Source organism: Leopardus geoffroyi, chromosome E3 (assembly GCF_018350155.1).
Source record: "Leopardus geoffroyi isolate Oge1 chromosome E3, O.geoffroyi_Oge1_pat1.0, whole genome shotgun sequence".
Taxonomy (NCBI): domain Eukaryota; kingdom Metazoa; phylum Chordata; class Mammalia; order Carnivora; family Felidae; genus Leopardus; species Leopardus geoffroyi.
The window spans coordinates 29,434,596-29,457,287 of record NC_059340.1 but is presented as its reverse complement, the minus strand read 5'-3'; the positions used below and the strand labels follow the sequence as shown (position 1 = coordinate 29,457,287).

The 22,692-nt window shown below is 45.9% G+C and overlaps 1 protein-coding gene across 1 annotated transcript in view; it reads left to right on the top strand.

The window, feature by feature from the left end:
- Positions 1–6,086: 6,086 nt before the first annotated feature.
- Positions 6,087–22,692, top strand: part of BMERB1 (bMERB domain containing 1) — a 121,596-nt gene continuing 104,990 nt past the window's right edge. The window contains exon 1 of the mRNA XM_045461835.1: positions 6,087–6,357. Coding sequence (XP_045317791.1) covers positions 6,252–6,357 — 106 coding nt within the window. The 5' untranslated portion in view covers positions 6,087–6,251. The remainder of the gene's footprint in view (positions 6,358–22,692) is intronic.

Below are 22,692 nucleotides of genomic sequence, written 5' to 3'. Positions count from 1 at the left end.
TGTGGGGTATTTGTACAATGAGAGACTACTCGGCCATTAAAAGGAGTGAATTACTGATACATGCTACATGGATGCATCTTGAAAACAGCATGCTGGGGCGCCTGGGTGGCGCAGTCGGTTAAGCGTCCGACTTTAGCCAGGTCACGATCTCGCGGTCCGTGAGTTCGAGCCCCGCGTCGGGCTCTGGGCTGATGGCTCGGAGCCTGGAGCCTGTTTCCGATTCTGTGTCTCCCTCTCTCTCTGCCCCTCCCCCGTTCATGCTCTGTCTCTCTCTGTCCCAAAAAAAAAAAAAAAAAAAAAAAAAAAAAAAAAAAAAACGTGGGAAAACAGCATGCTAAGCGAAAGAAGACGGACACAGAAAGTCAGAGCATACGATTCCATTCATACGAAATGTCCCCAACAGGTAAATTCACAGAGAAAGAAAGGATTGGTGATTGCCAGGAACTGGAGGGAAGGGAAATATGGGATAACTACTTAATGGGCACGGGGGTCTCCTTAAAAGGTAATGAAATGTCTGGGAACTAGATAGAGGGGGTGATGGTACAACCCTGTGAAAGGACAATACTACTGAGTTATTCACTTTAAAATGGTTAACTTCAGCTTACGTGAATTTCACCTCAATGAAACAAAAATTAATAGAGTCAAACTTAATAGTTTTCTTGAAGGTTTGTGTTTCAGGGTCTTAATGAACATATCTTTCCACTGCAAGGGAATAAAGACATTCTTCTATATGACTTACTCATTTTAAACATTTTGCTTTTTCTCATTCAGGTGTTTAATTGACCTGGAGTTTGTGTGTATATATGATAGAAAGTACAAGGGCGACATTTTTATTTTAGTTTTCCATTATTAACTACCACTTAGGAAATGGCCTATCCTTTCTATACTGATTCAGAATACCTCCTCTTGGGGCGCCTGGGTGGCGCAGTCGGTTGAGCGTCCGACTTCAGCCAGGTCACGATCTCGCGGCCTGTGAGTTTGAGCCCCGCGTCAGGCTCTGGGCTGATGGCTCAGAGCCTGGAGCCTGTTTCCGATTCTGTGTCTCCCTCTCTCTCTGCCCCTCCCCCGTTCATGCTCTGTCTCTCTCTGTCCCAAAAATAAATAAACGTTGAAAAAAAAAAAAAAAAAGAATACCTCCTCTGTCATAAGACCAGCTTTCCAAACACATGTGGGTCTATTTGGGGGCTCTCGATTTTTGGCATATGCTAGTTATGTTCTTCCTGCCTGTTCATTTTCCTCACCCTTGTCTTGCCTATTCCTAGCACTTAGATGTATTTTATTTTATTATTGTTATTTTTTTATTTAAGAAAGAGAGAGTGCACATGAATGGGGGAGGGACAGAGGAGGAAGCTTAGCATGGAGCCTGATGCGGGGCTCAATCCCACAACCCTGGGATCATGACCCAAGCCAAGATCAAGAGTTGAATGCTCTCTGACTAAGCCACACAGGCTCCCCATTGCCCTTGGTTCTTCCATGTAATTTTAGGGTCAGCTTGCCAAGTTGATTTTAAAGTCCTACTCCCTACTGAGATTTCTTTTTTTTTTTTTTTTAATTTTTTTTTTCAACGTTTATTTATTTTTGGGACAGAGAGAGACAGAGCATGAACGGGGGAGGGGCAGAGAGAGAGGGAGACACAGAATCGGAAACAGGCTCCAGGCTCTGAGCCATCAGCCCAGAGCCCGATGCGGGGCTCGAACTCACGGACCGCGAGATCGTGACCTGGCTGAAGTTGGACGCTTAACCGACTGCGCCACCCAGGCGCCCCAAGATTTCAAATACAATTGCAACTGAAGAGAATTGCCATCTTCATGAGACTGATTCTTTTGTACCCTTGAACATCACATATCTATCTCTTCACTTTTTTTCTGTTGCTGAATAGTGCAACATAAACTTCATTCATTCATTAATTGTCCCAGTTGACACAAAATAATAGTTTTCTCCTTAAAGGTTTGTGGGTTTGTTTTTTTTTTTTGGTATTATGTTATATCTTTAACTTTGATTAATAATGTTCAGAAATATTACTTTTTATGTATGTTTATCTTGTTTCCAAAAACTTGGTCTTATTAATTTTAATAGCTTACATTTTTGCATTTTTAGAGAGGCAATTATAGTATCTGAAGAAGAAACTTTTGTTTCTTGTGTTTCAATTCTAATGATTCATTTATTTTTCCTGCCTAACTTGGCTGGGATCTCCCAGAGTGGGGCTGGTAAGCATCCTTGCTTTGTTCCTGACCTTAATGATCAGACACAGAGGTTCAACAGTAAGTGTGATGTTTGCTGTTGGCTTTTGATACTTACTCTCTAGAAGGTTAAGGAAATGATCTTCTATTCTTAATTGTAAGGGGAAAAAAAGATAGATATGATTACTAATTTTTCAAATGCTTTTTCTGTATCCATTAAGGTAATCAGTTTTTTTTTTATTCTGTTAATATGGTATATTATATCAATATATTTTCTGATATTGGGTCATTACTACATCTCGGGAATGTTCATGATGTATTTTGATATTTAGAGGTTTTGTACCTGTGTTTATAGGTGAGCTCACTCTAGAATTCTTTAAAAAAAATTTTTAACATTTATTTATTTTTGAGAGTGAGACAGAGACAGAGACAGAGTGTGAGTGGGGCAGGGGCAGAGAGAGAGACACACAGAATCTGAGGCAGGCTCCAGGCTTTGAGCTGTCAGCACTGAGCCCGATATGGAGCTCAAACCTATGGACTGTGAGATCATGACCCAAGGCAAAGTCAGACGTCTAACTGACTGAGCCACCCAGGCACCCCTAGAATTCTTTTACTGTGCCATTTTAATCTAGTTTTGATATCAAGGTCATATATTGTCCTCATTAAATGAGCTCTGAAACAATTTTTATGAAATAAGGACTATCTGTTATTTTATTTAAGTTCACCTACAGAACTGTTTGGGCCCAATGCCTTTTTGGGACTGAGGAAAAAAATAAATTTTTTTATTAAGAATTCAGTTTTTCTTTTTTTTTATTTAAAAAAAATTTTTTTTCAACGTTTATTTATTTTTGGGACAGAAAGAGACAGAGCATGAACGGGGGAGGGGCAAAGAGAGAGAGGGAGACACAGAATCGGAAACAGGCTCCAGGCTCTGAGCCATCAGCCCAGAGCCTGACGCAGGGCTCGAACTCACGGACCGCGAGATCGTGACCTGGCTGAAGTCGGATGCTTAACCGACTGCGCCACCCAGGCGCCCCAAGAATTCAGTTTTTCTAATGACTATTAACTCGTTTTTTATTTCTTAAATACATTTTAGTAGTTTGCTACTTAAAGTTATCTATTTTGGGGCACCTGGGTGGCTCAGTCAGTTAAGTGTCGGACTTCAGCTCAGGTCACGATCTCGTGGTTTGTGAGTTCGAGCCCCACATCGGGCTCTGTGCTGACGGCTCAGAGCCTGGAACCTGCTTCGGATTCTGTGTCTCCCTCTCTCTCTGCCCCTCCCCTGCTCATGCTCTGTCTCTGTCTCTCAATAATAAATAAACGTTAAAAAAAAATAAAAAAAAAAAAGGAAAGTTATCTATTTCAACCAGTTAAAAAAAACCTTCCTGTATTTGTATTATGTGTCCTTTTTCATTCCTAATGTTACTCATGGGTGCCTATTCTGGTGAGTCTTGAGAGGTTTGACTTCTTTATCAGTATTCCATTCCCCTCCTCCAACCCGAGGAATTAGCTTTGGTTTTGCAGATCTTCCCTATTGCTTCTTGGTTTTCTATTTGTTTAATTTGTGCTACTATCATTATTATTTTCTTTTTTCTACTTCACAGGTTTTATCTGTTCTTTTTTATTAAAGTCTTTTCAGTTGAACACTTAATCTGCTTTTTTTTTTTTTAAATTTTTTTTTCAACGTTTATTTATTTTTGGGACAGAGAGAGACAGAGCATGAACGGGGGAGGGGCAGAGAGAGAGGGAGACACAGAATCGGAAACAGGCTCCAGGCTCTGAGCCATCAGCCCAGAGCCTGACGCGGGGCTCGAATTCACGGACCGTGAGATCGTGACCCGGCTGAAGTCGGACGCTTAACCGACTGCGCCACCCAGGCACCCCTAATCCGCTTTTTAAAAACCATTGTAACCATCTTTAAGTGTGTAAGTCAGTGGTATTAAATTCATTAAATTTTTGTGCAGCCATCACCACCCTCCATCCCTAAAATTCTTTCCATCTCGTAAAACTGCAAATCTATGCCCATTAAACAAGAATTCTCTTTTGTTTCCTCCCCAGCCACCATTCTACTTTCTTTCCTCTATGATAGTTGAGCGCTGTAAATATGCCATGTGAGTGGAACCACGCAGTACCTGTCTTTTTGTGACTGGCTTACTTCACTTAGCATAATGCCCTCAAGGTTCATCCTTCCTTTTTAAGGGCTGAATAGTATTCCACCGTATGCATAGGCCATGTTTTGTTTATCCATTCATCCTAACCCACTTAATTTTATTTTATTTTTTTAAGTTTATTTATTTAGAGAGAGGGAGAGAGAGCAAGCAGGGGAGGGGCAGAGAGAGAGGGAGAGAGAAAATCCCAAGCAGGCTCTTTGCTGTCAGCACAGTGCCCAACGTGGGGCTCGAACGCATGAACTGTGAGATCATGACCTGAGCTGAAACCAAGAGTCAGACACTTAACCAACTGAACCACCCAAGGCACCCCTAACCCACTTATTTTTAGTCTTACATTTTTAATGCATGTTTTTAGGGCTATACATTACTTCTATCAAAACTTACAAGTTTTGATATGTGGTACTCTCATGGTTGTTCAGCTCTAAATATTTCATGATTCTCATTGTTATTTCCGTTTTCTCTCATGGGCTATTTAGAAGTTCGTTATTGATAGTAAGTTTTTAAGGACACTTACTACAGGTGGCCAAATATTTTTCTTAAACATCTGGGCCATTCTACACTTCCACAAACCATGGGGATACCAAAAGTTGCCCCATATGACATCTTTTTTTTTTTTAATTTTTTTAACGTTTATTTATTTTTGAGACATAGAGAGACAGAGCATGAGTGGAGGAGGGACAGAGAGAGAGGGAGACACAGAATCGGAAGTAGGCTCCAGGCTCTGAGCCATCAGCCCAGAGCCCGACGCGGGGCTCGAACTCACGGACCGCGAGATTGTGACCTGAGCTGAAGTCGGACGCTTAACCACCCAGGCGCCCCCCATATGACATCTTAAAAGCAACACCAAACAACAAATGCCTTATATCCTATAGCGCCTTTTCCAACTCCTACCATACAAAAAAAAAAAAAAAAAAAAAAAAAAAACCATATCAATCTAAGGAGCCAGTATAATAAAGAAACTGAGTCTGGATTCAATTGCTGACCAGGCTACTTGGTAAGTGTGGGACTTGGGGCAAATAATCTTTTTGCAACTCAGTTTCATCCTCTGTAAAACGAGGCCAACAAAATAGCATCTTTTTCACACAGTTGTTAGGAAGTGTTTACCACCTAGCCGTCCTTCAATAACTGTTATTAATTTTTATCAATCTAGCTGGTCATTTTACTTTGTACTTTTAATACTGCCATGCTTTGCTAGTAAGATACCCCCCCCCCCCACCCCGAGTTTCTGGAAAGTAAAGACCCCTGTTCCAAACAGCTTTGTTATAACTGTGTCCAAAATACGTTCGTGCCTCTCTCAAGTTCATGCAAACATATACCGTGTCCACACAGGCACCCTCATAACAAGACTGTTCCATTTCATATTCAAGTTATACACGCAGAAGCGAATCACAAGAGATTCTCACAAAAATGCGCTCAGGTCCACGCTCAGGATTCTGCACACTCCCCACCAAGATGGATCCATCGCCCACAGCTAGAGACGCGCTCACCAATCCCACTCAAAATCCAGCAGCCCGACGACAGATCACAAGCTGCGCACGGTGCCCAGGCCAGGCATCACCACCGGCTCCAGCTTGGGCAGCGGCCTTGTTTTTACTTCCTTTGAGTTGGTTCTATTTTAGTTGTTGTTTTTGTTGTTCTTCGTAGAGTTATCACCTGCCCCCTTTTCTCCCTACCCAGCCCCCAAGCCCCCCCCGCCCACCCCCATTGCGCATGCGTCCTGCATCCCTCCGCCTTCTGGGTACCAGTCCGCGCTCCCCGGCCCTGGCGGCGGAAGAGATGGAGCCGCGTCACGAGCGCCCGGCCCCTTAAAACGCTGCTGGCTGGAGCCGCCTCCCTCCCTGCAGCCCGCGGCGGGGATGGAGTAAAGGGGGACCCGTCGACCTGCCCGCGGGGATCAGCGATGGAGTTAAAGCAATCTTTGTCCACCCATCTGGAAACCGAGAAGCCTCTGAGGCGCTATGGGGCGGTGGAGCAGACGGCGTGGACCGCGGAGGGACTGGGGAGAAGTGAGTACTAGGCTGGAAGGGGGGCACAGTTGGGGAGCCGTGCGCCGGCGCTGGGGGTCGCGGGAGCGCGGGGAGGCCAGGGAGCGGACCAAGGGGAGCGCCCCCGCAGCGGGGCTTTCGGCGCGGGGGGCGGGGGGCGGTGGGATGCGCAGCGCGGCGCAGCGACGCGCTCTCCCGCGAACAAAAGGGGGACCCTCCGGCTGGGGCTTCACCGGGAGGCTCGGGAAATCGCGAGGCAGCAAGCCGGGAGCCTGGGGTGGACTCGGTAGTCCCGGATCCGTTAGCTCGCAGCTGGTCTTGGAAAGTAGGGTCTTATCCGCAGCCGAGAGAGGAGAGTCTGTTCCCCGCCCAGGATGCGCCAGGACGCTGGTAGCCGTTGGACCAACCTGGAAAGCGCCCACGTCCCTGGAGAGGGGGGAGTGTCCGCTGGGTTTCTGCCGTGTTTCTCCCCCCGGCGCGAGGTTCAGGGCACAGCTGAAATTCCCAGCGTTTATTCCCCCGCCTTGTCCTGGGTCGCGGATGGGAGGGAAAGGGTTAGGGGAAGGTTAACCCTGTGCACACCCTTCCCCTTTCCCCCTTGACTCATTCAGTCTTTGGTGTGGGTACAATCCTAGAAGGCGCTTCTGAAACGGGCCGATATTATTTGCTGAGTCTCCCCACGGTGTTTTGGTGTCAGCAACGTCTACAAACAAGCGAAGGGTGTTTTGTTTTTAATTAATAGGACGCAGTGGTTGAAACTCCTGCGTTCAAAGTATACAGGCAGCCGCAAGGGCTCCAGGGTCACCAGCCCTCCCTGCAAACCCGGGGCTCTTCCCGGTGCCCCTGCCCTTGCCTTGCTTGCCCAGCATGGTGCCTCCTGCCGGGCAGGGAAGGGCTTCTCACCCTTCTCAAGGACCCTCAGCTTCCTGCTTTGGCTCTGGGTAACCATGTTCAGCTGTGTTGGACCAAAGTATTGTGAATGTGCTCTTTTTTTTTTTTTTTTTTGACCGGGTAGAAGATCGTGTGTGTGTGTGTGTGTGTGTGTGTGTGCGCGCGCGCGCGCGTGCGTGCGCGCGCGCTTTCTCCATACCTGTCATTACAAATTCAGAAAATCTTCCTAGAATGGCTCAACTGTATTCTGGTTCTCAAGGGTTCAAGTTGAAATCACAGTCAAATGTCTTGCTGCACCTGGAACCCATAGTGTCCCAACCTCTTTCCTTTTCTTGCTCCTTTTAAAATCTGGGTCCTTCCTCCTGTTTCGGGCTTTGAAAACCCTTTGGCTTTGGTGCTTTGGCATGACACCAAGGCTGAGGGTCTCTGCTTCCTACAAGCTCAGGATAATTCCCACAATGGCTGCCTTTTATTGATAGATTGCCGTACAAGAACTTTAAAGGCACCGTCTCATTCAATCCCCCAACAGCTTCCTGAGGTGACTATTATAACTTCCCTTCCATAGACGGAAAAACTGGGGCTTGCGAGGTGCTGTGACATTTAGACTTCAGAGCCAGGATCTGAACCCAGCTTTGTCAGACCCCAGAGCCCCTTTCTGCTTTTCACATGAGGGTTTATTGCTTTCCCAGTTTCGGGAAGATTTCTACATCTGTTGAGAGAGTCCCAGAACATATACAGTGATTTGACGAATATGTGGCCACCCTGTTGGTCTCTGGAGCTCTCAGTGGCCTTGAAAGAATGCCGGGTCCTTGCAGAGTAGAAGCTGTATTCAGATAAGCCCTGTGTTTGAATGCTGGCTCTGCCCCTGCTTGGCTATGTGAGTTTAGGCAGCCTTACTAAGCCTTAATCTGCCTCTGTTCTCTGCAATGGAGATGATAATAATACGTACTTTATAGCTGAACTGTGAATACTCAAGAAGATGTATGTAGAGCTCAAGGTAAGTGCTCAATACATGTTGGTTCCTCCGACTATTTTATTACTGCATCTGTAGAAAGCTCCTGCTTTCATTCTTTGCAAGGAACTCCACACAGCAGCACTCTGAGCTCAAACTGCCGTGTCGATCAGTTGCCTAATAATTCTCTTACAGCTTTTTATTTTCTCACTGTTTTACTGGGACAGTTTTCAAATGTACAGAAAAATTGCACTGAATCCCCAATTGATAGCATGTTAGCTCCTGAAATTTTTATCCTTCTGAATCTTAGGCTGCAAACTGTTAACAGCTGGGCAGAAAGGCTTTCTCATCTCCTGTGTTCCAAGCCATCAAAGACTCTGACTTTTGCTTCCTATTCACATACAAACCACAATATCTCATCTCCTTTTCCCTGGATCCCCAAATCTGCTTCCTCCCACCCTACCTATCCAAACTTGAAATCTTCTTAAGACACTGATCCAGGGTCCCCATTTTGATTCTTAAATCTGGGATTGTTACCTTTAAAGAGTTTTGATCTCTGAACTCTTGTCTGTACCCTGGCCTTTTTTGATCCAAGTAGCTTTTTTTTTTTTTTTTTTTTTTTTTAACTCCCTCTCAACTTCCCTGGGATCTATGGATTCATAACTATAACATCTGCGACCTCCATTTATTTATTAATGAAGTGTGAAAATTAGTGCTATTGATTCTGTGGAATAAACATTGCCAAGCCAACGTAAGTTGTAATGCATGAAATGCTGGTGGGGAAACAAGGGCCCATTAAAAAGAAGCTAAGCTTGGGGCACTTGGGTGGCTCAGTCGGTTAAGTGTCCGACTCCCACTCAGGTCATGATCTTGCAGTTTGTGAGTTCGAGCGCCGCGCTGGGCTCTGTGCTGACAGCTCAGAGCCTGGAGCCTGCTTTGGATTCTATGTCTCCCTCTTTCTGTCTCAGCCCCTCCCCCGCTTGCACTCTGTCTCTCTCGCTCTCTCAAAAATAAATAAACATTAAAAAATAAAAAGGAGCTGAGCTTGGGGTGCCTGGCTGGCTCAGTTGGTAGAACATGCGACTCTCCGTCTTGGGGTTATGAGTTCAAGCCCTGCGTTGGAAAAAGGAAGAAAGGATTGCAGAACGTGTCATTTTCAGTGTAGGTGGTATTAACTGCTATCTTTAACTTGTTTAATAATGTTTATTTATTTATTTTGAGACACAGAGAGAGTACGAGCAGGGGAGGGGCAGAGAGAGGGAGAGAGAGAGTTCCAAGCAGGCTCCACGCTCAGCCCAGAGTCTGATGTGGGGCTCAGTCTCACGAACCAGGAGATCATGACTTGCCCTGAAATCAAGAGTAGGAGGCTTAACCGACTGAGCTACCCAGGCACCCTATTTTAATTATTGTTTTTAGGTGGAAGATGTATATAGTTTAGTAGCAAAGAATGAGAGTTTTGAAATCAGGTTAAATGGCTCCAAACCAGCTCTAACACTTTGTTGCTTTGACACGCTGGGAAATTGTTGAACCTCTCTGTGTGTCAGTTACCTCATCCGTAAAATGGGGATATGTTGGTTCGAGATCTTGAGAGCTTCCCCAGGTGAAATTTGAAACTGGCCCCCCATACATGGAGACACAAGAAAGGGACCGTTCCCGATGGGTAGGTGGCAGGTGTAATAAACAAGAAAATGTGTAGGTGGCTGCAAGAGGAGTAGACCTCTGTACCTGCTTGCCAGAATATTAAAAGTTTTTATAGAGGCCAGAACAGGGTTCAGTCACGTATACTTCCAGATGGTCTCCGTAGCTGTGTCCTTGGAGTGGCTCCGGCTGGGGGAATACTTGTACATTTCAAGGACAAGGGAGGGGGGTGAGGAGTCTCCACTTGCTCCCGGGGCGGCTCTTGGGTCAAATGGCGGTCATGTCCTCTCCATAACCTCCCCCAACAGGATAATAATTATAATGACCACTTGGGGCTGTCAGGAGGATTAAACGAGATAGTGTATATAATGCATTTAGCACAGAGCCTGGCACCCTGTAAGCGCTCAGTCAGTGCTGAATGGTCGTCATAACAGGACATGAGCGGATGGCGCCTGATAGCATTGGAGAAAATTATTCCAAGCTTACCAGTCAGTTCTTCCTTGGGTCCGTTGCTTTGTCAATTGCAGACAGTTGTGTATCTATCAGCTTCCTCCTCATGGGAATGCAGGAGGGAATGACTTTAGAACCCTCGAAAACCACCTGGCGTTTTTTCCTTCGAGAAGGATTCCAAGCAATTGCTCCCATCCACCTTAGACAGCATTTCTCCATTAGCAGCGAGGCATTGTTTTCTTTGTGTGTGTGTGTTTTTTTTCTTTTTACTCAGTTGGAAAATGGATAGTGACATTTCAGTGTGGTTAGATGTATAAAAATATTGCTTTCCACCAACTGTAATTAATTGAGGGAGACACAAAGACAAGGTGACTTTTGAAAAAGCATGGAGCTTTTTTAAAAAGCACAGTCGGCTGTGGTTGTAGCCATTTCTTGATAGATTTGAATGTACCATAAAGGGTGATGGAGATTTCAGACAGGGGAAATGTGGGGCTGGGGGGGAGGGTGGCATAGGATGGGAGGCAATGCCCTGAGAGGTAACAGCGTTGCCAGAGGCACAGAGGTAGAAATAAAAGTGCTGAGGGTAGGAGATTGGAATAAAGTGGAAAACTCAATCACCAGAGGAGGTGACGATTGTTTAATAAAAGTCTTGCTAGCCTGGCTAGCAAGCAGATCGTTACACTGGCCAATGTCTCTGGTTTCATAAACAGTGTGGCGACTGAAATAATATGGATGGCCAGCAATCCACATAATCAACTTTTGGGAACGGTTTTGTGTTCCTTTCATCTGTCTGATTAAATATGCTAATTTCATTATCTCCATTTTATTTTGTTCTGGCGTTATTTCTAATTACAGAATAGTATGTGCACTTTATAAAAAAATTCAACTTCATCTGAAATATAAAAGTGAAAAATGACTGTCATCTGCTCCCTACCCCCCCCCCCCAACCATTTATTCATTCAATAAATAGGTATTGAGTGTTTTGTGAGGGCCAGGAGGTGTTCTAGGGGCTACGGATACAGCGTCGAACAAGACGGACAAGGTTCCTGACCACAGGGAGCTTCTATTCAGGGAAGTGAAGGAGTCAGATAATACCTAGGCGAACACATATTGTAGTTCAAATGGTAAGTGTCACGCAAATTAACAGGGGAGGGATTTTTCCATCTCATGGTCAGGAAATGCTTCTCCGTGAAAGAGATATATTTGTAAGTGTCATTGATCAAATGCAAAGGACCTTCCTACGTTAGAGGAAGAGACAGACTAGAGGAAGAGACAGACGGCCAGGAAGGCTGGCACTCAGAGCGTCAGGGAGGAGAATGGAGATGAATCAGAGAGGAGCCACACTGGGTAGTTAGTGTCTTGTAGATTGTGGTTACAAAAAAAAAAAAAAAAAAAAAGTACAGAATTTATTCCCATTGCAGGAGAACTGGGGCAGAGTGTTAAGCAGGAAGCTAACATGAGCTGGGTTTTGATTTTCGAAGGTCACATCAGCTCCTGGATGGAGAATAAGACGACAGGGGGCAGGTGAGGGGCGTCAATGCAATTGTCCTTTGCTGTAGTCCTGAGTCTTTCCTAATCAACCCCATGTATCAGTGGTAGGAATTTCCTTGAGTGTGAAAGGTATGACAAGGGGTAGGGGCAGCTTGGGATGTCTTCCGGGGGGCCACACTCCCGGTTAAGGTTGAGGAGATGCGACAGTCTCTGGGATATGCTGGATGGGCAGCGGACTGTGTAACTTGCCGTGGGAACTGTTGCCAGGAACGCGGGAGATTACGAACGTCCTAGTATCTAGCGTGTGCTTAGAACAAACCTAGTTATTTATGTTTCTTGTTTGTTCATACCATTGTTTCATTTTTGCATTTCCTTCTTAGGTGTTAACTGAAGGAAAAACTATTTGTGCCTGTTCTTGGTCTGATTCGTTATTAAAGACTTATTAATAATAATAGTAGTTAATGAGTTCTAGCTGTCAACTTGGGCTTATTCAATTCTTGCAATAACTCTGTTAAGTCAGCCGGATTCTTTTTTTTTTTTTTTTAATTTTTTTAAGTGTTTACTTATTTTTTACACACACACACACACACACACACACACACAGTGTGAGTGGAGGAGGGGCAGAGAGAGAGGGAGATACAATCCGAAGCAGGCTCTAGACTCCGAGCTGTCAGCACAGAGCCCAGCGCAGGGCTCGAACCCACAAACCGTGAGATCATGACCTGAGCCGACGTCGGAGGCTTAACCCACTGAGCCATCCAGGCGCCCAGTCAGCTGGATTCTTATTCCCCTTTTACAGATGGGGACATCAAGGCTTCGGGAGGTTAAGAAACTTGCCGAAGGTCACAAAGCTGGTACGTGGCTGGGCTGGAGCCTGATTCGAGCCCTCCATGACTGTAAATGGTCCTCGCCAGTGTCTGTTATCCCTAGCACGGTGTTAGATGCCCCCACCCTTAAGAAGCTTACAGATTTGGGGAGTGTGGAGACACAGATGTAAGGAACAGCATGATTTGTAATGCCAGTAAAACGAAACAAACGCTCCGAAGGGACAGCGGGGAAACAAGAGGAAGAAGAGGTCAGCTCTTCCTGGGGGAGCCCAGAGCGACAGCAAGGGGTGCTAGCCCTGGGCCTGAAGGCTAAGTAGGGTTTCCGTTGGTGACAAGAGGAGAGAAGGGCGTTTCAGGTGAGCTCCCGGCCCCAGGCAGGGAGGTGGAAATCCCAAGGGGCAGGTTCCATGAACTTGGGACCCTCCCTCCCCCCACCTTTTTCTTTCCCCCTGGCTCTTGCGTCCTAGGGTTCAGGGTCTGCCTGGTTCGCTGATGTGAATCATCTGCTACCTGGATGAGCCTGCGGGTTAGAGGCCAGCACAGGCAGAGGCTCTTTGGCCTAGCCACTCAGGTCAGCACTCCCAAAGCCCCCAGGGGTGCTGACCATGCGGTGCCTTCACTCCTTCACTGGTCACTTCCTCGCAGGCTTGAGCCCCTACTGTGTGCTACCTTCAGAGGTACAGAGAGGACAAAGACCCAGACCCCACCCTTATTTTTTTTTTAATTTTATTTTTCTTAATTTACATCCAAATTAGTTGGCATATACAGACCCCCACCCTTAAAGAGCTCTCTGGCTGCCTGTGTTCCGGGCCTCCCTCTGCTACTTCTTGCCTTGTGATCCTCGACACGTTGCCTACCTTCCCTAGACCTTAGTTTCCTCCTCTGACAAATGGAAGTGTACTTAATACCGCGCATCTGTACGCTTTGAAATGGCTAAGATGGCATACTTTATATGTGTTTTGCCCCAATAAAAATCGTGTTATTAAATTGGCTTTAAAAAGCAAAATTAAAAGAGGTATATTTAACATACAGGTATATTCATATAACAGCACAAAACATATACTAAGTTTAAGTGGTTGCACCGAGGGATGGTTCTGGGGTCTCAGTGGTTCTTTTTTTTTTCTTTTTATAAATTAAAAAAAAAAATGTTTATTTTTGCGAGAGCGAGAGAGCGGGGGAGGGGCAGAAAGAGAGGGAGACAGGGGATCCAAAATGGGCTGTGCATTGACAGCAGAGAGCCTGACGCGGGGCTCGAACCCACGAACCGTGAGATCACAACCTGAGCCGAAGTCGGACACCCAACCGACTGAGCCACCCAGGTGCCCCAATACTGGGTCCTGAAGTAGCCTGAAAAGATGAACAGTATCTCATCATTGATTCAGAGGAACAGGATTCCAGGCAGAGGGAACAGCCCCTGTGAAGAGACACAGACATGAGACAGCACCTGTGACCTAGGAACTGTATTAGTAAAGCTTGCTAGGCTCTGAACGCCTGAGGGAGACCAGAGCAGAGCAGGAAGTGAGTGCCCTCGGCAGCCCAGGGGTAAGTCCATAGAAGGCTCGATGTAGAAGGCTCAACTCCCCATTGAGACAAAACTTTCCCGCAGGGTCCAAATGGGGCGGCTGAGGACCAGACTCCTAGAATAAGTTTGTTTGAATGAATTAGAGTCAGACTTGCTAAAAATTATTTTTTAATTACAATGCCTCTATATACAGGGACCGTTAAAGGAGAAAAGAAAGAATTTTTCTAAGGGAAGTAGAAGGGAATGATCGTAACAAATACCATGCCCTGGGCACTTCCCGTGTGCCGGCTGCATGAAACACCCCAGGATGTGAGGTACATGGAGATATTTTTGGCTTTTTACAGATGAGGAAACCGAGGCTCAGAGAGGTTAAGCGACTCGCCCAGTGTCACTCTGCTAATGGGTGTCAGAGCTGGAACTTGAACCCAAGCATGCTGACTCCGTCCTACTGCCTTCCGTATCTCCTAGGATTGGTTGGGGCTGCCATTAATTCAGGCAGATAAGGTCCATTAGTGTTTCTAGTACGTCTTCATGTTTCTTAGTATTGATTCTGTTCTCTGGCTGATTAATTTCCTCTTCCATTACACACTTGTCCCTTGGACACTCGAGGACTACATCTCACTACTTCCCAGGGCATTCAGGGTGAAAGGGGAGCGAATGTGGTGACTACAGAATGCATTCCCGGAAATTCAGCAGGAAGAGCGTTTCTGTGGTGAGGGAGAAGTGTAGCTTTTCCCAGACAAAGGCCTCCTTTGGGTGATCCGGAAAAACCTGGACGCTTGAGGGGCAGAGGAGTGTGCTGTTTGGGAGTGGAGGCTTTGCCTCCATTTGAGTCCTGGCTTTAGGCCTCCTTAGCTGTGTGACCCTGGGCTGCTTACTTAACCTCTCTGAAGTTCAGTCTTGTCATCTATTTAATGGAGATCATAACAGGACCCGCCTCATAGGGTAATGGAGAAGATCCAAAGAGAAAATATGTGAAAGCCCTTGGCACAGAGCACACGGTAAATGGAGAGATGGTGTTGATAGAACAGGACATAAAGTGAGCCATGACTGGGTATATTTAGACAACCGGGGAGAAAGAGGGAAGTCACAGTGGGTGGACCAGCCTTGGAAAAGAATGGGGGCGACAAAGCGCGTGGCGGCTGCTGGAGGCATGTGCGACCTTGGCTGAGTCAGAGGAGTCATGAGGTGTGAGGTTGGTTGAGCAGGGTCACTAGACGTGGCCAGACGAAACATGACAGGTGTCTGAAGCAGGGCAAGGGATAGATAAAGAAAGTAGCAGTTTAGGAAGACTTGTCTGGCAGTGGTTGTACCATGGCAGGGCAAGGACCGGGGGGGGGGGGGCGGTAAGAAGACCAACCAGGAGGGTTCTGGAATCATCTGATCATGAGGTCACACGAGCTGGGACGTAAAGCAGTGGCAGTGGGTGCGGAGGAAGGGGCCAGGCAGCTATCCTGAAGGGAGGAGACAGCAGCAGTTGATTACAGAGGGGGACGAGGGGGGGTGGTCTTGTAAGGGCATGCCATGTGACAAGCAGGGAACAGCAGTATGGTTAGTCTGGGGTCGTAGGAATTAAATGTATTGTAATCAGTCCTGCCCATTCTCACTTGGAGTAGGGCTTCAAGAGGTCCGGGGATTGTAGGTATGGGGAGAATAGTGACCCCCGACGTTTGTACAGCACTTTCTAATCTATATTTTTCCTGTTTTTTTTTTTTTTTTCATTTACTCTTTACAAGAAACAGCCAAGAGCTGGAACCGTCCTGCTCCTTTGGGTGTGGGTAAACAGGCGAAGGACTCACCCCAGGGAAGGGTACAGCCAGGAGGGACTGAACAAGGACCGAACAGTCCAGGCTGTTTGCACTAGAGCAGGGTTTCTAGGGGCGTCTGTATTTGAATGACCTACGAATGACTGCATTACAAATGGTAAGAAGTGTGTCTAGATTCCATAACATCCAACCTGGAAAATGTGTGACGCTAATTATTCTGTTCATCTGAAATTCCCCAACAGGGAGATCTTTCATTCACCCCGTTGTCCCTCTGTCCATTGATTCCCTCATCCATTCAGTACGTATTTACTTTTGGCCTCTTTGTATGCCAATTATTGTGCTAAGCTCTTGAGAATATGGTAGCGCTTTGAGTAAGATGTTTACGGCCCCTGCCTTTAAAAGGGATTTAAGGTCTACTAGCAAAAATGCAGCTACCATATGATCCAGCAACCCCACTTCTGGGTATAGACCCGAAGGGAATGAAGACAGGATGTTGAGTAGATATCAGCCCCGCCATGTTCATTGCAGCATTATTCACAATAGCCAAGATATGGAGACAACCTACATGTCCACCAATGGATGAGTGGGTAAAGAAGATGTGATGTATATATAGTGCAATGCTATTTAACCAGGAGAAAGGAAGAAATCCCGCTATTTTCCATTTGTGACAACATGATGGTCCTTGAGGGCATGGTGCTAAGTAAAAGAAATCAGACGATGTTGCATGATATCACTTATATGTGGAATCTAAAAAAAAAAAAAAAAAAAAAAAAAAGAATAAAAAGTCAAGCTCATAGAAACGTTCCTATGAGACCAGGGACGTGGTTGCTCAGGGGCTGGAGGATGATGGAAATAGATGTTAGTAGAAAGGGTACAAACTAGCGAGTTATAAGATGAGCAAGTTCTGAGGATCTGATGTAAAATGTGGTGACTACAGTTGATAATACTGTATCCTATCATTGAACATTTCGAAGAGAGGAGAACTAACATTTTCTCACACATACACACAAGATAAATAGTGAGGCGATGGATGTGTTAATTATTAGGTAGTAGGAGTCCTTCCACAGGGTGTCCCTGTAACAAATCGTCACGATGTATACTTTAAAGATCTTACAGGGGCGCCTGGGTGGCTCAGTCTGTTGAGCATCCGACGTCAACTCAGGTCATGATCTCACAGCTTGTGGGTTCGAGCCCTGCGTCGGGCTCTGCGCTGATAACTCAGCGTGGAGCCTGCTTCAGATTGCGTCTCTCTCTCTCTGCCCCTCCTCTGTTCGCGCTCTGTCTCTCTCAAAAATAAATAAGCCTAAAACAAAATGTAAAGATCTTACAATGTTATCAGTCAATGATACCGCAACCAAGCTGGAAAAAGGGGGTCTACTGGGAGCAGTCCCTGTGACCCATGATGCCAAACCAAAGGACCAAGAGATAATGTCCTTTAAGTCCTTCAGAAACAGGATTCAGCTCAATGTGCTGACCCAATGCCCTCTGAGCTAAATGTTGCCCAGAAATGAATTAAGTTGTTCTGCTATATGCGTATTTTTGAAAGCCCTTGAGAAGACGACTCCTAATAGGGTCAAACCACATTTTCTGGGCAAATCCGAGTGCAATGCGATGATTCTGTCTCCGAGAACGACGACCACAGAAACCCTGGGTGTCATATTTGCTGCTCGGTGCTGAACACCTGGCATCTGCCAAATTGGCCAGCACCGAGAAGCCTCTCATTCAATCAATAGTTGCCGAACTAGGTGGCCGTTAATGCACAAAGACCGAGGTGCAAATGATTTAATCGTGTTTTGTAAACCTTCGAAGTCGTCAGACTAAAGAACCGAGTGAGCTGGAGTCTTGGCCTGAATTGCCTGTCCGTCTCCCGGTTGAGACCGTTTGTTCCTGATACTGCAGTTAGATTAGCCCTGCTTTCCCGCTTTGAGGGAAAGAGGCAAGAATTTCGGATCGGATACAAAAAAGCAGGAGTAGGGGCGCCTGGGTGGCGCAGTCGGTTAAGCGTCCGACTTCAGCCAGGTCACGATCTCGCGGTCCGGGAGTTCGAGCCCCGCGTCGGGCTCTGGGCTGTTGGCTCAGAGCCTGGAGCCTGTTTCCGATCCTGTGTCTCCCTCTCTCTCTGCCCCTCCCCCGTTCATGCTCTGTCTCTCTCTGTCCCAAAAATAAATAAAACGTTGAAAAAAAAAAATTAAAAAAAAAAAACAAAAAACAAAAAAGCAGGAGTAGGTAAGGTTACTGTGAACTGGAGGTACGCGGACAAGGCCACGATGGGTGCAGGCTTGCTAGGTACTTTATACTTAAGCCGTATCTCCTTGACTGTTAGGATCCACAGAGGTGGGGGCACACTATTCATAGTCCCTGACGCCTTTCCGGAACAACAGAGACACGGCCACGTGAATTTCATGCAGCAAACAGAGCCGTCTTAGACGCTGCTGGTGGAACTGTTGCATGTTCCAGCCTTTCCGGATATTAAACTTTAAAATGCTCCTATGCTTTGACCTAGCGGTCTAGTCCTAGACTCCTGGGACTCCATCCAACAGAAATAAAAACACCAGCATACAAAGACATATGTGCAAAAAAAAAAAAAAAAATAAAAATAATAAAAAATAAAAAAATGACACTGGACACAAAAACAAAGCCCATCACTAGAAGGGCAGTTGCATAAATTATTGTTCATCCAGTGTGAAATGTGCTGGAGCCTTTCAAAAAGACAAAAAGTAGAGCAAGAATTGTCTTCAGGGGTAGGTTGAGGGAGGAAAATGCGATCCAGGAAGATGTCTGTGAGCGGATCTAATTTTGGGAAAACAAAATTCTGTTTCCGTCTCTGTCTCTCTAGCACATAGAATACGTCGCATCCCCGTGTGTGTGCGTGCGATCTTATTAGTAGGAGAACAACGTGGGAGGATGGAGAGTAAGTTGCTGCCATAGGCCACCTGGGCAAAGGGACTGGGGACAGGGCTGATGTGAGGGAAGGACGAGGAGGTGACAGTGGACAGCCGAGGAACAAAGAAAAAAAATTCTTCACTCGAAAAAAGTCCTCCGATAATATTATCGTACTTAGATATTTGTGTTAAGGTATATATTTGTGGGATGGGGGAAGAGGCATGCTAACTTCAGGAACGTTAAAATGCTGGGGAGAGGGGTGTCTGGGTGGCTCAGTTGGTTGAATGTCTGACTTGATTTCAGCTCAGGTCATGATCTCGCGGTTTGTGAGATCGAGCCCCGCATCGGGCTCCATGCCGGCCGTAAGGAGCCTGCTTGGGATTCTCTCTCGCCCTCTGCCTCTCCCCCACATGATGTCTCCCCCCCCCGCCCAAGATAAATACACTTAAGAAAAAAAAGGTTGGGGAGAAATGTCCTCAGAATTGAGGAGATAGAGTTTTATCTGATTCAACCGTCACTACAACCCTGTAAGATGAAGCACTGTGTGTGTGTGTGTGTGCGTGTGTGTGTGTGTGTAGCAGAGGGATGGAAATCTTGCCCCATTAGTCCATAGAGAAAGGATTTGAATCTAGACTGGTTAAAAAGTTCATGCCTTTCCCTCTACAATTATTTGTAAGTTTCCAAATATGTTAAATTCCATTGGCATTTCATATTTTTTTAGAAAGGAAAGACATCTGCAATGGTTTGTGGAGCCCTATTTTAAGAATCTGGGTCATTGCATTGTGGACCATGTTCCTTTAGATCTTCTCTCTTTGTGCTTCCCAGTTTCCCCTGGTGGTCTCCAGGGCTGAAAAGTGAAACCACTCACTCCCCATAATCCTGGTCTCAGAGAGAAATTTGGGAAAGAGGCAATAATCACCAGAGGAAGAGACATACCAGTATTTCCTTAACTCATGTTTTTCTTCCTGTGTTTAGTCTGCTCAGGTTGCTATAACAAAGACCATAAACTGGGTAGTTTTTATAACTCTTATTTTATTTTATTTTATTTTATTTTATTTTATTTTATTTTATTTTAGAGAGAGCACGTAGCGGGGGAGAGGAGCAGAGGAAGAGAGAGAGCGAGAGAGAGAGAGACAGAGACAGAGAAAGAAGCTTAAGCAGGTTCCATGCTGAGCAATCCCACCACCCTGGGATCACGACCTGAGCCGAAATCAAGAGTCGGATGCTCAACCGACTGAGCCACCCAGGCGCCCCTACCTGGGTGGCTTTTAAAATACAGAAACTTGGGACACCTGGGTGGCTGAGTGGGTTAAGGATCCAACTCTGAATTTCAGCTCAGGTCATGGTCTCACAGTTCATGAGTTCGAGCCCTGCATCAGGCTGCAAGCGCCCTGAGGGTTAGCTTTTTAATATGTGGATTTGCGGGAGGGGGAACGTAAACATTCAATCTATAGCACCATCCTTAGCCCTGGAAGGAATGAAGACAGCTGAAAACTAGACATTTGTCCAGGCCCCACTCCAGGGGTGAAATGCTTTTAGCAGGTAGCTCTTAAAAGGTGGCCATCATTCTGACAAGGAACAAAAGTTATTCCTACTTTGGTTCTATTTGGTTCTTCTGTGCCCAGCACAGCAGGTGAGACCATTTTGCCCCCTAGGTGTTTGCGGTGCTGTGTTAATGCTGGAGACCTGCCGCCCACCGCAGGATCCATCTGTCTTCATCCTGTTTAAATAGACATAGGCAAGGCGTCCCCGGAGCACATCCTGGTGGTTAAATCTGGTGCAAACGCCATCTGTAAAGAGCGTTTCAGCCCTGGGCCCAGGGCGGCCGGGCTGGGTTCCAAGAGCTAAGAGGTCTGCTTTCTTAGGGATCAGCTTTACCTTAGAGCAGGGTTTTATGATTTCCCAAATGCTTAGCCAGGACTAGGTTAGCTTTATGTGTCTTCCTTCTCTATTGAGATTTTTTTCTTTTCTTTTCTTTTCTTTTCTTTTCTTTTCTTTTCTTTTCTTTTCTTTTTTCTTTTCTTTTCTTTTCTTTTCTTTTCTTTTCTTTTCTTTTTTCTTTTCCTTTTCTTTTCTTTTCTTTTCTTTTCTTTTCTTTTCTTTTTTCTTTTTCTTTTCTTTTCTTTTCTTTTCTTTTCTTTTCTCTCTTCTCTTCTCCTCTTTTCTTAACTGAGGTAGAACTCACATACCATAAAATTAACCCTTCACCATTTGGAATAGACAAGTCAGTGGCATTTAGTACCTTCAGTCTTGGGCAAGCATCACCTCTATGCACTTGCAAGAAAGCCAGTACCCATCAACAGTCCCTCCCCATGCACCCCTTCCCTTAGTCCCTGGTAACTACTTTTTGTCTCTACAGATTTACCTATTCTGGGTGTTTTCTACTACATGGAACCTGGCTTCTTTCACTGAGCGTAGTGATTTTTTTTTTTTTAAATGTTTATTTACGTTTGAGAGAGAGCAAGTGGGGGAGGGGCAGAGAGGGGGGCACGGAGGATCCGAAGCAGGCTCTGCTCTGACAACAGAGAGCCCAGTGCGGGGCTCGAACTCTTGAACCTCAAGATCATGACCTGAGGCGAAGTCGGACGCTTACCCGACTGAGCCCGCAGGTGCCCTGAGTGTAGTGTTTAAAAAAAATTTTTTTAAGCTTCATTTTCTTCTTGAGAGACAGAGAAGGAGTAGGGCAGGGTCAGAGAGAGGAGACACAGAATCCGAAGCAGACTCCAGGCTCTGAGCTGTCAGCACAGAGCCCGATGTGTGTCACGAACTGTGACATCATGACCTGAGCTGAAGTTGGACCCTCTTCAGCGAGTGAGCCACCTACACAAGTGTAGTGTTCTTAAGGCTCATCCACTTTGTAGCAGATGTCAATGCTTTATTCCTTTTCATGGCTAAATAATATTCCATTTATGAATATACCACATTTTGTTTATTCACTCATCACTTGATGGACATTTGGGTTGTTTCCACCTTTTGGCTATTATGAATCACGCTGCTGTCAACATTTATGAGCAGTATTTGCTTGTTTGCCTTTTGGGTATGTACGTAGGAGTGATATTGTCAAACCAGGGGGTGATTCTGCATTTGGCTTTTTGAAGAAGGTACAGGGACTTGTGGCCTCCCCACTCTGTGGCAGTTTCTCTCTCTGCTGGCCCTTTTCTTCATCCTTCCCTTCAAGTTTATAATTTCAAGTGTGGAGAAAGAGCGTCTGGGAATGTGGTATCTTGTGGTCATGAAATGTAGGGATTCCTAACTAGGGGTCGGGCTTTTTGGGCTCAGAACCCACCTCTCTCTCTTACCAACCGGTTGATCTTGGTCTAGTTGTGTGACCTCTCTGGGTCTTCACTGACTCTTCGGTCGGGAGAATAGTAATAATTGCCACCTCACGAGGGCTTGTCGAGGAGTAAGCGTGAGTAGGTGTGTCAAGGGCTTAGCACAGCGCGTAGCACAGAGTGGTTGCGTGAGGACAGGTTAGCGATGGGATTACTATAAACAGCTGCCTTAGTCTGCTCAGGCAGTCATAACAAAATACCAGAGCCAGGATGGCTTAAACAACACGCATTTATGTCTCACAGCTCTGGAACCTGCAGAGTCCAAGATCAAGGTGCTGGTGAGGTACGGTTCATTCCGAGGCTTCTTCTCTCGGCTTGCAGGAGGCCACCTTTTCTCTCTGTGCTCACATGACCACTTCTTTGTGCAAGTGCATAGGTAGAAAGCGGGGGGGGGGGCCTCTGATGTCTCTTCTAACAAGGACACTAATCCTCTCTGCTCAGGGCCCCATCCTTATGACCTCATCACACCTAACTGCCTCCTTATAGGCCCTACTTCCAAATACAGTCACACCAAGGGTTAAGGCTTCCGCATTGGAATTTTGGGGGACAATTAAGTCCATAGCAATAGACTTCTTATTTGGGATTGAACATGATGTTTTAGCAT